At 36.2% G+C, this 17638-nt stretch overlaps 3 protein-coding genes across 5 annotated transcripts in view; 2 read left to right on the forward strand and 1 right to left on the reverse strand.

The window, feature by feature from the left end:
* cers6 (ceramide synthase 6) overlaps positions 1 to 753 on the forward strand; it is a 37250-nt gene extending 36497 nt beyond the window's left edge. For both annotated transcript variants that reach the window (XM_026912964.3, XM_026912965.3), the window contains one exon: positions 79 to 753. The gene's annotated coding sequence lies outside the window, so the exon portion shown is untranslated. The remainder of the gene's footprint in view (positions 1 to 78) is intronic.
* On the forward strand, positions 582 to 7187 carry nostrin (nitric oxide synthase trafficking). The gene is made up of 11 exons (XM_026909754.3): positions 582 to 749; positions 1174 to 1272; positions 2505 to 2630; positions 2715 to 2813; positions 3928 to 4053; positions 4254 to 4362; positions 4565 to 4653; positions 4738 to 4863; positions 4961 to 5198; positions 5549 to 5632; positions 5735 to 7187. Exons 3-11 carry the CDS (start codon positions 2505 to 2507, stop codon positions 5869 to 5871), a joined length of 1134 nt encoding a protein of 377 aa, XP_026765555.3. The 5' UTR covers positions 582 to 749; positions 1174 to 1272; the 3' UTR covers positions 5872 to 7187.
* Positions 7188 to 7203: 16 nt separating this feature from the next.
* spc25 (SPC25 component of NDC80 kinetochore complex) lies at positions 7204 to 11498 on the reverse strand. 2 transcript variants are annotated; one of them, XM_026909992.3, is made up of 7 exons: positions 11301 to 11420; positions 10802 to 10964; positions 9698 to 9763; positions 9452 to 9598; positions 9195 to 9299; positions 8962 to 9060; positions 7204 to 7535 (listed from the first exon to the last, which is right to left on the reverse strand). In XM_026909992.3, exons 2-7 carry the CDS (start codon positions 10956 to 10958, stop codon positions 7399 to 7401), a joined length of 711 nt encoding a protein of 236 aa, XP_026765793.1. In that variant the 5' UTR covers positions 10959 to 10964; positions 11301 to 11420; the 3' UTR covers positions 7204 to 7398. The 2 variants fall into 2 exon arrangements, with proteins under 2 accessions (XP_026765793.1, XP_026765782.1); XM_026909981.3 differs by having other exon boundaries at positions 7206 to 7535; positions 11391 to 11498.
* Between the last annotated feature and the right edge of the window lie 6140 nt (positions 11499 to 17638).

A 17638-nucleotide genomic window follows, 5' to 3' on the forward strand; every position in this document is an offset into this window, starting at 1 on the left:
CTAATCCTCAGGGAATTTTGTCATTTTTAGATTTAGAGTATGTCATGTTCTTTAAAAAAAATCTTACTTTCTCTAAAGCTCAACGTATAATGCATGGTCCCTTGTATCAAACGAGATGTTCTCAACAGCAGATGCACACAGGTAAAATATAACAGCAGTAAATGTCTGTAATTAAATGGTTTGGAGTTTATACACATGTAATGCTAGACTAAGTTTATTTTCAGAGCACTAGGGCAAGGTCTTCAACAAGATGCTGTTGTGGAAATTCATCAAATGCTGGATGAACACACCAAGAGGAAGAGACCAGTGTGTGACACCCACACACCCACACACACACATTGCTAAGCCTACCCTTATAGAAAAATTGCATATGTTTAACGTTTTTCATGTGTTTATTTGAGCAATATGTGATTATAGGTGAAAAATAAGAATACGTAAAAAACATAATCATGCAAAAAAAATTATATGTGGGGGAAAATTAGAAAAGACCCCACATGCACTACATATGAAATGTCTACATGGGAAAATGTGTAAAATTCACACATGAGGCTTGTAAAGTTTTTCTACAAGGGCACCCCTATTTATTAAACTCCTTACATTATTTAATGACATGTTACCACAAGATCAAGCAATACACTGTGTCAGAAACAAGTGATCTCAGTAACATAATGTCTATTTGAGTGCAGCTGGAAAATGCAATTGAAAAATCAAGGAAACTTGTTGTGACCAACTGGAATGAACAGCTAAAGGTAAGATCGTATATAAAGATTACTTTTTTTTTTAAAACTAAAAATTTTTTTTCTAAAAACAGCTAATCTGAGACCTAAAATTGGGCACAACGCTTTATGTGCTGCAAAGCTTGAAATAAAAGCAGCATTATTGACACTGCAGTACAAGTAATGTAATCATTTTTTAATAAACCTTGGGTTGTTTGGCAACAGTGCATGCGTGATATACTGTAATAGACTGCACTTGGGAAGAAAAGCTGTTACTGGATATAGAACATTCTGGCTTCACAGCATTTCATTTTCACAGTTTCATAAAACATTTGATTAATGAGAATGACTGAGCAACCTTTTAAAAACTTCATCCAGTTTTATAAGAGATATATGTTTTCTTGACAACCAGGTGCTCGTTTGCTTTCAGCGGCAGAACATATGCTTCTTCCCACAGGCAAAGAAAAAGCTGACTGGTTTAACCAAAGAGCATGAGGCACTCTTTAGCTTTGTGGAAAAGAACAAACACATCTGCACAGAGAAAGAGAAACAGAAGGTACAGTGCTGGAATTCTTACATTGCCATTTCAGACACTATTTATATGGAAATACTGAACAACAAACAAAGTTTATTTATGTTGATAACAAACTTACAATCCGTTATACCACAGCAGTGTTGAATTCTCAAATCTGATTGGTCAGCAAGTCAATTTAAGTTCATTCTTGTTCTAACAGGTTTTCATTTCTGTAGTAACAACTCACACAGAAACTTGTATGACGAACACTCCACATAAGAAGAAACTTATGAGAACAAAACTGATTTAAAAACATGCAATTATTGATAGGGTGAAATTTTCTGTATAGAGACATTTGTTTAGTATTTTTGGAAGGAGTCTCCAGTGTCAGCACTCTGTTACAGATAGAGGTAAAGCTGTTTCTTCAAAATGGAGGCCTTTGTACTTTCTTGTTAACAGACAAACTGCTTTTTTTGTCTTATTTCTAACTTCAAAACAAAACGAAAATGAGAGGCTGGTGAGGGAACAGCTGTTTATAACTGCTATACCGTAATCATTAACAGGAGCTAACCTGTTTTACAGATGTTCCACATAATTAAATGTTGAAAAAACTATAAACGATTACGAAGTAATAAATAAAAAATGCTAGTATTGACAAATTACTGAGAAGAGAAATAAAACATTTCAGGATGTGCTGCTGTTGGAAATTAATCAATGCTGTTGTGCTAACAGTAACTCTGCTTCATGTCAAGGCACATCATACCACCTATAGTGGTAGCATAGTCTTTGATTATTTTCCTATTACAGTATGCCTCTTCATGTTTTAATTCTTACTTAAGAACTAGTTATCATCATTACATGAATTCTGAGTGAATATATCCCTGGAGAGCATAATCTAGGCATTCTAAGGCCATATTTCTACAAAAATAAGATATCTGTAATCTTCTAAAAATATGACGTAATCATGGTTTCACAATGTTCTTAGTGCCCTGCCCCAAAACAATTACACAGACAGAAAAATTGCATTGATGTTCCTATATATATATATATACTTTTATATAAATTCATATATATATATATTATACTTTTTTTTAAAATTGTGGGAACATTAACACAAATGTTTCCGTAATATTAATTTTGCAAGTTTGTAAATGTTAAGAAAAATGTGGAGGATTTGACAGATGAACATTTTAGAAACCCATTAACTGGATCATTACTACATATTTGTTCTTATTTAAACTGGGAGTGTGTTACTTTTATTTGCTTGTGTTCAGATGCTTAACAGATTGAGTAAATCAGCAGAGCTTCAAGTCAAAGTTGATGAGGACTACTTCAGTATGAACATGGACAGCGGTCAGATTAGACTGAAGTGGGAGAACACACTTAAAAGCTGCTACCAGGTCATCACTTATTAATCAGTTATATTGAGAAGACTGTTTAATGGCTGCTGCAGATTATTTGACTGAGCAAGTCATTTATTTCAGATTGTCCAGGAAATTGAGAAGCAAAGAATAGAGACTCTGAGCAACGCTGTGAATAAATACAATCTCCACATGTGCAGCTACAGCCAAGCCCTTCTTCACGTGAGTCAGGGTTATAAGACATACCTTATTTCTGATTAATAATTACACAAGTGTAATATCTCACCCTTTCTAGCACCCTTCCCTTGCTAATGCAACCATAAAGATAAAGACCCCAGGACTCCTATTCACAATATGCTCATTGTGAACATTCTTTCAACACACTTAATATTTGTTTAACTTTATAGTATATAGTTGTAGAAGTGTAATGATTTATAATGTCACTTTCCAGTTTCATGCAGAATTGGATGAGTTCGCTTTTGTGTCTGGTTTCTCTCAAGGTTTCTTCCTAGCCACTGTCACCTCTGGCTTGCTCATTAATGATCGTAATCTACATCTAGTTTCTATAAAGTTGCTTTGTGACCATGTCTATTGTTAAAATGCTATACAATTACTATAAACCTAATTGAATTTGATGTCATTAAAGTTAAGTGTAAAGGTTTAATAAAATGCACTTATCTGTGTACCTGATTTGCATGACCGAACTTATAGAAACATTTAGTAAATACACTATGTGGCCAAAAGTTTGCAGACACCTGACCATAACATTCATACAGCATGTGCTTGTTGAACATCCCATTCCAGATTTAGTCCCAATTTGCTTTTATCCTCCACTCCTCTGGGAAGGCTTTCCACTACATTTTGGAGCATGGCTGTGGGGATTTACCCATTGAGCCACAAGAGCATTAGTGAGGTCAGGTACTGATGTTGGGTGAGGAGGCCTGGGAGGCAGCCACCGTTCCAGTTCATGCCAAAGGTGTTCAGTGAGGTTGAGGTACAGGGCTCTGTGCAGGCCACTCGAGTTCTACCAGTCCAACCTTGGAAAAACATGACTTGTTGCACAGGGGCATTGTCATGGTGGAACAGGTTTGTGCCCCTTAGTTCCAGTGAAGGGAAATTGTAATATTATAGCCTCCAAAGACATTCTATACAATTGTGTGCTTCCAAATTTGTGGCACCAGTTTGGGGAAGAACCACATATAGGTGTGATGGTCAGGTGTCCGCAAACTTTTGGCTATATAGATCATAAAGCTAGTACTGGGATGTTAATTAATGAAAAAAGGATTGCTTTATGGTTTTATGGAAGAAAAAATCAATAAATTGTGGTGCTCTCTAGAGTCAGGAGCAGATTGAGGAGGCCATCAGGAGACTGGATGTGGAGAAAGACATTCAAACTTATGTGGAAAACACCTGTGTTACAGCAGATGATAACAAGGCTGAATTCCTCATCGCTGATTACTTTGTAAGAAATTTCACTACAAATATGCATATCATTCCTGTACAGAATACTGTAATACATAATTGCATATTGGAATATCAGGGTTGTAACTGTGAGTGGAGTTGGACATAAACCCTGAAGTGAATGTTATTCCTGTATATGAAATAATGATTATGGTCTTTTATTCAATAATACATTGTGGACTATGTGTATCTGCATCGCAGGAGGAAGATGGAAAGACAGTAATGGAAAAAGAAAGACGAAGAGATACACTGAAGGCGAAACTCCAGCGACTACAGGAATGCATTCTTAAAACCAGGAAAGAGAAAGAAGGTGCTTTTTTAATTTTAGGCTTAAACATTCTAGGTTTACTTAGGAAATAAAGATTAAACAAAGTTGAAATGGGAATCTTCCTACTAGCATATGTTTTACATATTTTCCATCTCAAATCTCAAATATTAGCTTTAAGTAATGCTTCACTAAGTGGCCATCTGTTTAAAACTTATTTTAAAAATGTTTCACCATTAAATTTCAGGGCTGGAGAATATGGTGGGACTAGACATTGAAAATATCTCACACACGAGTAAAAAAAACCTGGAGGAACAAGAGCAGCTGCTTGAAGAGGTATTATTAGAATAATACTCCACATTTTACGTTCATGTTAAACAATATAACAGCAATTATCACTGGGTTTGTGATTGTTTGTAGTCCATTTTAAAACTGGACCTTTTGGAGGCCACGTACTGTAAACTGAACCAATCCATGATGGACTTAGAGGGGAAACCGAAACCATCCCATCGTTTCAATGACAGCATCACAAAATTTAAAGAAAAGGTAGAGTGTACACAAATCTATATACTTTGATGTCTCAAATGTCTCATCTATAAGGATTAGTATTTAATATGTATTTACATTCATTTTATTCAATCAGGAAGTTGAACACAGCATAGCTAAACTGCCTCGTCCAGTTCGGATCAAAAAGACGCCATTCAGATCACGTCAGTCTTTTAGGTCTTCAGTCATTTTTAAAGCTCCTGTGAAAAATGGTGTAGACCGTCAGGACTCTGTTCCCTCTATAGAGGCCAGCGATGGATCAGCAAAACACACACACAAGCACAAGTCTGGGATTAATGGAGCATCATCAAGGTCTCAGGAGGAAACCAGGGAATGTAAGGATCCCCTTAAGTGATCTCCTACTTTGTAATAGTTTCCATGGTTTAAATGATGTTTTTATGTATATTTGGATCCCATTTAGCTTTAAGAAGATTTTTTTTCTATTTTTCACCAACTGTTATACCAAATGTAGCACTAGATACAAGACGTAATTCAGTGTAGTTGCATTTTTACTGCGTTTTGATAGTATTTAGAAGTAGAATCTTTATTTCCTCTTACTATTATAAAAATTCTTTTCTTTACATTTTGGTGCATATTGTCAGTAAAGAATATAAACTAGTAATATCTACACTATGTCAAAGATCAAGTTAATGTGCAAGGCTTACATGGTGATTCCCTCCTCCAGGTGCTGAGTTGTGCAGTGTAGGTAAATGTAAAGCTTTATATGACTTCTCCTCAAAGAAAAAGGACGAGTTAAACATGAAAGAAGGTAAATTTACAGCTACTAAAGACACCTGCTTCATTATAGACTGGGTGTTTATGTGCATACTGTACTAAATTATTATTATTATTTTTTTCAATATTCTATAAGGAGATCTTCTCGACATCCTTCGAAAGGACAACAGTGGATGGTGGTATGGAGAACTGAACGGAAAGAGAGGTCACTTTCCCTATAATTATGTTGAAGAGTTGCCTGTTTTGAAAATGGCAAAGTCTTCTGATGCTTAAATCATGAGAATATGAGGTTTCATTATTTACCAGAGAACTTGATGGTAGTGTACGATACTGTAATGAGTAGTGTTTTAGGTAGAAGCATCAAGTTCCTTTAGATTATTTATTACTTTTTAAATGTGATGTAGGGAACATTTGTTGACTATTGAGACTTTTGATAATTGGTACCAGCACAATGCATAAAATCATGCAGATACAGGTCAAGAGCTTCAGTTAATGTTCACATCAAACATCAGAATGTGGAAAATAAGATCTCAGTGACTGCTGCATGGTTGTTAGTGCCAGGCTGGTATCTGTATTTCAGAAACTGCTGATTTCCTGGAATTTTACACAGTTTGGTGTGAAAAACAACTGAGCAGCAGTTCTGCAGGTGAAAACACCTTGTTGATGAGAGGAGAATGGGCAGACTGGTTTCAGTTGACAGGAAGTCTACACTAACTCAAATACTCCAACCAGCTTGTCTGGCACTAACAACCACGCCACAGTCACTGAGATCAGCTTTTTCCTCATTCTGATGTTTGATGTGAACGTTAACTGAAGCTCTTGACTTGTATCCGTGTGATTTTGTCCACTGCTCTGCTTCCACATGATCGACTGATTGGATAATTGCATGAATGTGCAGGGGTGTGTGGCGGTCTGGGAAAACCCACTGGATGTAGTTGTGGCTGAATTCTGAGAAACAGCCAAAAATGTTTTGACCAAAATATTGTTTTTGATGTTGACATCTCTATTTTAAGAAAACATAAATATTACCAAAACAACATAATTTCAATACTACACTCATCACATTGGTTACTGACATTAAGGATTATGCTGTCCAAATCAACAGCAATAATAATAATAGTAATAAAAATAAAAACATCTTTCAGTCATACACTATCAGAAGAAAAAGTCTACATAGGTACAGGTACCATTAAAAGCACAAAATTGGACCTTAAAATCCAATTATATACATTAAATGCATTTTAACGATGCACTACATACCATTTACACCATACGTACAGGTATGAGACACTACTGAGGATCTTTTTTGTCCTGAGATTGTCTGGGAACAGCTTACTGAATAATATTTCATTTATAATTTGCAAACAATGTTTGATTTCATTGGGATTGCTAAATGATTATAATAACTTTTCATCTAGCTCATTTATATCAATTCTATATTGTTTATTAGCTGCATACTTTGTGACTGTGTGAAAATGAATTACTCTTGGTGCTTGCAAAAATTAGTGACAAGCAGCTTTTGCTCTGTGTAATTCACTCACCACTTTTTTACCTGTGCATAATGAATAAAACAGTCCATTATGACCCGACATTTTTTTTGTATTTTATTATGTACAATAGTTCAAAAAGAAATTATATACAAGGATAACAATAAGAATGTTAAAGTACAATACTAATAAAAGAAGCACACAGTCATTACTGGCTACTGATGAGTTTTGCCAGTAAAAGCCCAACTGTATTGTAGCTTCTTAACAGTTAAAAATGTACAGGACTGAGCTTATCATTAATATCTGTATGAAGTCAGGCAGTCTTTGGAGGATTGTGTAGTGCCACAAACTCTTTCCTGACATTAGCCAGAAAGGCAGAGAGGTTGTTGGTCTCCTGCAGTCGACGCTCCAGATGATCCATCTGAGCCAGGGGAGGATCACAGGAGACGACTGAAAGAGAAAAATCATATATTTGATAAATCCTGTTTTGCTTTGCATACAGTCGTCATGTTTTATTCTGGGTTACAACCATTTTGTTATTTCAAATGACCAAACTTTTTTTTTTTTTTTTAATGGCATTTGGCAGACACCCTTATCCAGAGCGACTTACAATAATCTCATTTATACAACTGAGCAGTTGAGGGTTAAGGGCCTTACTCAAGGGCCCAGCAGTGGCATCTTGGTGGTGCTGGGATTTGAACTCTCAACCTTCCGATCAGAAGTCCAACGTCTTAACCACTGACTAACTGAATGTGGATACATCATTACTTTTAACTAACATTTCTCAAACCTGTCTTCAGGTGCCCCAAGATGGTCCATATTTATGCTCTCTCCTGGCTCCTAAAAGACCTGAACTAGTTATTCAGTGTTTTGCACTGGTGTGATTAGTATCACAAGCTGTGAGCAGGTTTGGGAAACGTTGCATTGACAAAAGCCACATGTGTAATGTTCTAAACTGTAACTTGTGAGTCACTGTGGTCTGTTCATTTATTCCCTGTTCCCCATGTTCCTTTATTATTCTACAGGGCTGCAAAAACTAATCAACAAAATTTCAATAATAAAAATACTTGGCAAAGAATTTCATTATTCATTATCAGTTATTTGCTTTGTGTTATCAAGCCTGCATCACTTCACACAACAAGTAACAAAGCTACTGGAATGAATTAGCTTAAAAGTAGCTAAATTACTTTTATTAACATATACAGTATATAATTTTAATATGTGTTGTGTTTCAAGTCATCAAGTAATATTGTTTTGAACTTAAATGTAACTAACCTTAGTTAAGAGTTTTGTAGTAGTATTAGTTGATTTAAACACTGCAAAGAAATACTTTAAATACTTTTTTGTATTTAGTATATTAATTATTATATTTAAAAAAAAAAAAAAGGATAATCAACTGTCAGAATATTCAGTAATTGCAGCTCAATCCATGTCTATGTCCATCTGCTTTTTTTTTTTTTTAATGTTGGTCTTTACAGATGGATAACTAGTCTAACCTGTCAATTTATTTGCTTAGCTTTACTAAAAAGTGCTCTTATTATTCATAAAAACATATCTGTATCATCTTTCAGTTGTGAACAGTAACAATCCTTCAAGTGACTGGCACCTGATCTCCAGGTGGATAAACTATTATTTCTGCTTATGCACACAAGCCTCAGTGTTATTCCAAATACACACATAAAGCACAATGGCAGAGTGATGAATCTTCACCCAGGAGCAGAAATATACCACAGTTCTGCACACTGACACATTGACAGCCCTGCGTGGAACTATAAAATGCTCAGGGGGTAAAATAGTGGGCATCAGCTTTTCATGCACCTCAGGCGTTTCAGATTAAGCTTTTGTGCATGCTAGTAAAGTAACTGCATTGACTTACTTTGGTACACGCCATCCACATTAATCCTTAAAAGAAAAGTGTAGGCACTTTGTGGATTCTTGTGGTTGATGTTTCTGAAGATGAATTGCAGCTTCTCACCTTCACACACACACATATTCATACTAATTATATTTTGCCACTTTTGTACAATCAGTTATCAGTAATAATAAATGATATCATCCAGGTAAAAGATTTTCATAACCATTAAATATGTAGAAACTGAAAAGGTTTACCTTGGATTTTTCTGATCTCGAGGCTTAGCCGTTCCTGGAAGATCTCTTTAATTTTGTTCAAGTTCTTTAGCCGGTCCTTGTTGGCTTTGTTTTGTGAGTGAATCACTTAATTTTTTTTTTTAAGTGGAAAACATGAAAGCAAAAACATTACTTGAGTAATGACTGTTGAACACTGACCAGAGAGTGTAACATTCAGAAATGTTTGTGTGTGTGTGTGTGTGTGTGTGTGTGTGTGTGTGTACAAGCAGATTTCATACATTCTCTGTTCTTGGCCTGTTCCTGCTTCAGCTTCTCAATCTTCTGAATAAGGAGTTCTTTATGGCTTTCTTTGTCCTGGATCGATCCCAAGATTTCCGGTCGTTCTCCATTTCTCTCCCTCATGATGGAATTCTGACGTTTCAGCTCTTAAAATGGAAAATAACATTTCCACAGATTGGTACCTTCCACTTAACAAAACAGATTCCACATCAGATTGAAACGCAAGTGCTAAAGTGAGCACGCACCTTCTGTATAAGCCTGTATGGTCTCAAACATGGTCTCGTCTTCCCGGCACTTTTTCGAGCATGTATCTATAGAACAAAAGATTCATGTCAGTGTGATTTAATGTCACAATAACCTCTAGTTTGTACAATTACAGTGTTGCAGGCTGAAAGTCTTGCTGTCTCTTTATGGACACTTCAGCTAATTCAGAACTCAGCAGCCTGCAGTATTACAAGGAAAAGAAAGGCAGAGCATATCACTCCAGGCTTATTAAAGCTACAATTACTGCCTATTAAGTTATGCATTGAATACAATGTCCTGCTTGAAACGTTTAAAGCTTTAAATCATTTCACTCCGAGGTATCGTGCAGATCTGAGAGCACTTCACTCAGCTCAGCTGATAGTAGATCATTTTCATCACTCCTGAATTTGGGAATAATGTCCCAGAGAACAAAATCTCGCTATAGCATTTTTTTTCCATACGATCTATTATCTTGTTAGGCACACTTTTCATGATTTGTAGTCATTCTGTAGCTTCATATTGAAATATAATCACTAATTAGGTTGCGAATGTTTTAGCATAAATATTTAAACTTTTAATCTTTTACTCATTTTGTACTCAAATTAAAAGACAAACAACATAAAGTGTGTTAGTAAGGTGTTGTGCCACGAAAAGCCCCCAGAAGAGCTTCAATGCACATTGGGAGAGATTCTACAAGTCTCTAGACCTGCACTGGAAGAATGAACACAAATCTTTCCTCAGTTAGTGTTTTGATGATGGTGGTGGAGAGCGCTGTCTAACACCTCGCTTCCAAATCTCCAACAGGTTCACTTGGGTTGAGATCTGGTGACTGTGAAGGCCATAGATTATGATTTACACCTTTTTCATACTCATCAAAGCAATCAGTGAGCCCTCATGCCTTGTGGATGGGGACACTGTCATGCTGGAAGAGACCACTCCCACCAGGACAGAAGCAGGAAAGGAGGAGGAAAGAAACAAAAGTGATCAGTCAGAAGAACTCTATTGATCTGTAGTGAAGTGGACCCAAACCATGCAGAGAAATGCCCCCACAGCATAACAGAGGTTTTTGTGTGAATGCATGTAAGAGGTCAGACCCAGTGTCTTACCCAGAACAGACTTCATGTACTGTTTGTGCGCCTGGCAGAACTCCACTGTAGCCTCGTTCAGCATTTCACCCATTGCCTGGGACAACAGTTTAGTCCTGATTTCCTCCAGCTTGCTGCTGAACTTTTCCCCGACGTCAAGATCTTTGATGGATGCCATTTACACCTTGAAAGAATCGAAATTTAACAGTTGTATTAGCTACAAGAGTTCTTCAGTTACCCTATCAAAAGTGTTGTCTTTTCCTCGCACTCAAATTCGGACAAGTCCCGCCCCCCTGTGCCAGGATTGGTTTGTTGTTCATACAAAAAAAGCAATACGACGAATGGATAGTCTGAGCATGAAACAGTAGCCAATCCGAGCGCAGAGGCGGGATGCTATTAGCCAATCAGAGCGTGACTTTGTAGCAAACACAGATGGGAGAGAAAAAAACTTCTAACGGAAAAGCTAGATGGCTAACTTAGCTAGATAACGAACTCCAAGATCACACAGTGCAGCTCTAACTTTTTTTTCAGCTGACATCGTTGCACAGATTGTAGCTGTCAAACGATTTGAAGTCCAGCACACAGGACTGAAGGATGTAACAGTTCATACCTGTTTACAATCCGAACCGATATTACCGCGTCCTATTTCAAAAAGAGGCGCCCGGAAGTCAACGCAATCAGGAAGTGACGTTATGTCACGTATGGGAAGAAATAAAATTGAAAAACTTATATTATATTATTTATTAAATTTAAGAAATATAATAATCATTAACAAATTTAATCATTATATATAATAATTATTTAGTGTTATAAATATTATAATTTTAATTATAATTAAATCTGTGTGTGAGTGAGAGAGAGAGAGAGAGAGAGAGTGAGTGTGTGTGAGAGAGAGAGAGAGAGAGAGTGAGTGTGTGAGAGTGTGAGGGTGAGTGTGATATTTAGCCAATTTGTCAACAACTTTCTTCTCGTTTTTTCGAAGTTAAATAGATTTTTTGTGTTGTGAACATTCAGTTAGAAAGGTCGAGAAGTAAAATACACCTCGTTTTACTTCGTAAAAACGTTTTGGTATTCATTTTTCTACCATAACAAACTCTCAGTGATATGCCCATGATAGCACACAGATACAGTGTGTGTTTTACACAGTTATGTATATGTTGTGTTGATATTTATTGGTATACGTTATAAACGTAGCTGTAATGGCAGGCTGAGCCCCAGCGGCTCCTACACGCTGCTGCCACCTAGAGGAGTTACTCCGCCATGACACGCCATTAAAAAAGCACCATTTCAATGAGGTGTGTGTGTATGTATTGTATGCCCTGCACTGCATAGTCTTGCCTACAGCTTCTCATTTTTAAATTGAATTGCACAAAATTGCATATTACGTATAAAAATAGCATGCAGGAAAGCAGTATAACTTACCCTGAAACCCCTGTAGTACACACACCCTGTGCCTCTTCGCCATGCTAGGACTGATTTTAGCATTACAGTGTACTTATGTACTTTATTTAAATGACTACATAATTGTATGTGAGGTTATTTTTAGTGCTCTGAATGCAATCATATTCAGCAGAACAGAATTAAACTTATATTAAAGTTCGGATTTTCTATCTCTGTGCATATCTTGAGGATATGCCTCTGGAGGCACACACAGCAGAGGGGACGGTGTCAGATCACTTCAGCCTCTTGGATGCCTCTGTAGTAATTAGGGGTTAAGGGCCTTGATCAAGGCTCCAAGGATAGTAGGCCAGAGCATCGGCTCCGGGATATTTCCCGTAAAACCCCAGCCGGCCTTGGGACATGAACTCATGGGTGGAAGATCTTAACCACTGAGCTATAATTTCTGTGTCTTATACATATTTGGTCAAATCACCACTTTTTAATTAACCAGTTATTTGCTATTTGCTTTGAAATATCACTGTTCTCTAACTGTGAATGTACTAAAAAGTTTGTTTTATTAAATTAATTCAGTATAAAGTTTATTCTTGTAAATGTATTATCCCACTAATAGTTTAAGTCTCTATTTATGCACTCGTCATTGCTGCAACATCAGCATCAGTTGCTCATTGCTGCAATACCAGGTCTGGAGCTTTATGGATAAAAAAAAATGGATGGAAATGTGCAGAAAATTATTAATCAGTTTTCTAGAGAGCAGTAAAACAAGTTTCCATCAATCCTTTAGATAACTGAATTCCAAACTGTGATCTTAACAAGCATAAGAAATTTAGGCTTAAAAGTAGATGTGAATATAGAAGCTACATTTGAAGATGTAAAGATCTCAGCATTGACGTTTGATACACTTGACAAAATTACTGTAAAATCTATCAGTGTTGCAGAGCTTTATTCACCTTATTTACATTTATTTATCATATTAGGTGAAAGTTGTTGTTTTTTTTTTTTCAAGAAATGAACATTGTGCTGAAAATGGAAAATCGCTTCCAAGTGTAATATACAGATACTGAGAAAAAAAATCTGAATATCTTTCATTATGTGGAGGTTTGAGCAGAATTTAGCAGGTAAATAATGTTTCCTGCTATTTTCCAGACACTAAAAACTAAAATTAAATCTCTTTTTTTTTTTTTAAATCTGAGAGTAGTTTAGGATGTTTCGGTTAGTAAATATGAAAATAAACTCATGACTGAAGTTTATCATTAGCAATGAGCCTATGACAGCGATTTCATAAATTCAGATAGATGAGATGTGAGTGCGTGTAACATACCTCATAGCATAGCTCATATTTTGCTACACTGAATAAGTATTGGCAGATGCTTCTAGTTTACCATCGGTTGCATATTTTACACATTTTGCATCTTCATTCTGCTCTGCTGACAAAAGTCAGAAAACAGAAATTTATGCTCACACAATTACCTGTGTGTTTTTATTGTAATTTATTGTCTTTTTGGTATTTATTGTCTGTTTTTGCAAATCTGTAATTTTTTTTTGTATCATTTATTGTTGATTTGCACACACACACACACACACACACACACACACACACACACACAGCTGCACTGAAACCAAATTCCACCAACATGCTTGCATGGCAGTAAAGAATCTTAAATTATAGACAGCAGAGTCACTACTGTTTTGACTGAGTATTCATGGATACACTGGTCAAAGGCCAGAAAGGTTCTGAGGTCAATGGCATCCCATTGCATGATGGGTAGTGATTCACTGGAATGTTGTGAGTTACAGCAGGTTACATTTTAAGCTTACATAGCACCGAACTGCACCTGAACAGCTGTTGGTGGCCCTAGACTTAACTACACACTTTTATAACTTTCCTATTGGTTTCATTGTAGTTACTGAATAATACTGAGAAGTTACACAATAATATGTATTGATGAATAACTTCATAATAAGCCGTAGGTTTATGGGGTTAATTCTTTTCTTGGTGTGATCTTAGAAATCTAATAAGTACATCTCTGTTTTCATAGAGGTTTAAAATATATATATATATATATATATATATGTATATATATATATATATATATATATATATATATATATATATATATATATATATATATATTTGTGAGACCATATATTTACAGGGTATTTATAGGTGGGTGTTTGTTTTTTGTGATATTTTTTGCAATTTTTGCCTTTCAAGCATTATTCTATCAGTAAATGTCCAGATCTGATAACATACTTAAGCAGTTCATTTAAATTCATTTATCCATTCATTCATCTTAAGTAGGTGCTTTATCCTTGTCAAGGTCGTTGTGGATCTATGGGCTATATTGAGAACACTGGGTGCGATGCAGGACTAGGAAAGGAAACCCATGCTTACAGAGAGAACAATGTGAAACTCCACATAGACAGTTGGACTGATCCAGGGTCTCTGTTGCTTGGAGGCAGTAACACTCATTTCAGTTCATTTAAAAAAAAAAATAAAATATAGAGTCAATAAAGACAAACATATCTCAAACACTACTCTAGAATGCAACAGTCACTGACTTTTAAAAAAGTATAAGCGTTGTCAACTTCTTTCCAATGAATACTGTAGCTAAAAAAAGAACAGTGACAGTAATAAAGTGTTCAGAGGATCAGTGGCGTGTGTGTTTGAACAGTAATTGTGCTAAAACTGTAAACACAACATTTACAGAAAGTCCCTTCATCAAAAGCTCACTGTTTGACACATCAAACATGCACAAATCTCTGCGATGTTCTGTGTGTTTGGCACTCATTAAACAAAGTATGTTTAATAGAAGCACTGGTGTGGAAGTTCACTCACAAACTTGTCATCCACCAGCTGCAGATCATCACCGCTCTAATGGACAGCTATAATAAACATATTTAAATACCGTGATGGCAGACACACATGGGTGGCCACCATTAGGCCTGTCAGTGCTTTACAACTGGAAACTTTTAACAGGTGTGTGAGAGTGTATGTGTGGTCAGCCATAGAATTGATTACGCTGAAGGATTATCACAAAGACACTTAACACTTTGTGCTAAATCCTCAGCAAGGAGACATGAACAGCTTCCATCTGTTTATCAGCTGCATTGCTGCAGGTGTGTGTTAAATGATAAGTCATCCTAACTGGTTGTCCAGCTTTGAAAAAGAGTGGGCAGAGGAACAGCAATCACAGCAAAACTACTGCCAATAAACCAGGAAACATATCAAAAATTCACATGTAATGAGTTACTAAATATCTCATCGTTAAGAAATTTTGATACAATAATTACAAGTATTACAGGGCAAATTGTGTTTTATTTAGATGCTGCAGTCAGACACTGCTTCTTCCTGTTTACCATCAAATCACTCATCACCAGTTTAATTTCAACTGATTTCAAAATGTTTTTACTAGTTTTAAAGCTGAGACACTGTTCCAAATTGAAATGAACATTAAAAAAGAAAGGAAAAACACAAATAAAGTGGAGAAGCAGCCGTTTGTTTTTATGCTTCTAAAATCAAGATACTATTTCTTTATATTAGACAGGCCCATCAAAACCCTTTTTTAAATTAATATATATTTTACAGTATATTTTAAAAAATTTACAGCAATGCTATTAGGTTAATTGATTATTTTATTTTAATATTTTTACTGTCCTTATTTTCCATGTACTTGTTTTTACTTTTGTATTCAGTCCAAAAGTCTTTTATTCATGTTTCACTGATTTATTTAATGTCGTATTCTTTAAATTTCTAATTGTTCTTCCCATTTTTCATGTTTTTACTCATACCACACAACATGCATTTAAAAAAAATAAAAAGTTATCATGCTATACTGATATAGTATATACTCTCAAATTATTTGACACAAAATCACTTACATTGTAAATATAATAAAGCTTAAAGTTTAAATCCTAACAAAAGTAAAACAGTCATGTCTTTATATGTAAACATTTCCATCCATCCATTTAAAAATACTGCTTATCCTACCCAGGGTCGCAGGGAAACCTGGAGCCTATCCCAGGAACTCAGGGCACACCCTGGACAGGGTGCCAATCCATCGCAGAGCACAATCGCACACAATTTGGAAATGCCAATCAGCCTACAACACATGTCTTTGGATTGGGGAGGAAACCAGAGTACCCAGAGGAAACCCCTGAAGCACGGGGAGAACATGCAAACACTGCATACACAGGGTGGAGGTGAGAAACAAACCCCCAGCTCCAGAAATGCAAGGCAAACATGCTAACCACTAAACCACCATGCCCCCGTAAACATGTCCAGTTTCAAAAAAAATAATTTTCAAACCCAATTCCAACCTGTTACACAATCTGATATGTTTTATTTGATATCCCATCCACCAGTGTTGCTGGTATTGGCCAGATGCTGATACTGGGTATCAGATCGATACACTGTACACTGTAGGTAAAAGATATATACTAAATGTACAAAAGGTACAAAAGCTTGAGAGTCCCATCCTGTACAATATATTTTCTGAGAATGTGAATAAAATGTATTTTATTCTAACTGTAATGAACTTTTTCATCCTTATGGTGGCAGTGTTGGCATTACTACTTTACCTCTCTCTCTCTCTCTCTCTCTCTCTCTCTCTCTCACACACACACACACACACACACACACTGACACACACACGCCACAATTAAAGCATGTTCAGTTCACTTTGATTTGTTCTTACTACATCTCCTTGCTGCAGACATGTGCAGGACATCTGCTGTTAGGCTCTGGTTCTATACTCAAGTCTGTAATTAAGCACACCACATCAGTCACAGTCCCTCTGCAGGATCCCAGCCCTGAGCACTGAGCTCACTCCATAACTGCAAAGGTCAAACTACATTAAAGGCTTCATGCACTCAGTACCTCTAGTCATGACCTCATTAACATCTTCTAGAAATCCCCTGTACAAATGCCTTCTCCTGAGGTGACGAGGCCAAGTGCCTCAATTACTTTAATAAGAACAAGGCTCTGTAGTGTTCAGTGCTTCCCATTGTTTTTCTGTGTATCACAGACAAAGCACTGATTATAACCTTTGTAAATATGAGCTGGAAATGAAGCTCTATTCTATCTCTTTTTTCTCTTATTCATCCTCACATGCTGATCATACAGAATCACAATGAATTTAATTTGAAAAAAGGCACCACCGTTCCCGGTGACGTCATGCGGCTGGCGGGGAGTGGGAGGAGCCACGCGTGTTCACTTCTAGGACTGTTCGATTCCAAAAAAAAGCTGGAGTCGACTCCCATTCTAACGCCAGGTGTTGGGAATCGAGGGAGTCGATTCAAAGAGTCGAATCCACATATCATTTTCTCATTTTAAAAAGTAAAACACAGGACAGTAAATTAAATAAACAGTGCCATACTACTTAAGTACATAATATATTATTTTCTCTAATAGTTAGAGTGACAAGAGATTGACACATTTACTACAATTTTTTGCGGCAT

This window comes from Pangasianodon hypophthalmus, chromosome 5, assembly GCF_027358585.1.
Source record: "Pangasianodon hypophthalmus isolate fPanHyp1 chromosome 5, fPanHyp1.pri, whole genome shotgun sequence".
NCBI classification, from domain to species: domain Eukaryota; kingdom Metazoa; phylum Chordata; class Actinopteri; order Siluriformes; family Pangasiidae; genus Pangasianodon; species Pangasianodon hypophthalmus.

Coding starts and splice junctions, on each gene's coding strand:
- nostrin (XM_026909754.3), top strand. CDS start 2,505: ATGCTTAACAGATTGAGTAAATCAGCAGAGCTTCAAGTCAAAGTTGAT. Junction 4,363..4,564: donor AACCAGGAAAGAGAAAGAAG/GTGCTTTTTTAA, acceptor ATTAAATTTCAG/GGCTGGAGAATATGGTGGGA. Junction 4,864..4,960: donor TCACAAAATTTAAAGAAAAG/GTAGAGTGTACA, acceptor TTATTCAATCAG/GAAGTTGAACACAGCATAGC.
- spc25 (XM_026909992.3), bottom strand. CDS start 10,958: ATGGCATCCATCAAAGATCTTGACGTCGGGGAAAAGTTCAGCAGCAAG. Junction 9,764..10,801: donor GTACATGAAGTCTGTTCTGG/GTAAGACACTGG, acceptor TTTGTTCTATAG/ATACATGCTCGAAAAAGTGC. Junction 7,536..8,961: donor TGTGGATGGCGTGTACCAAA/GTAAGTCAATGC, acceptor TTTCTCTTTCAG/TCGTCTCCTGTGATCCTCCC.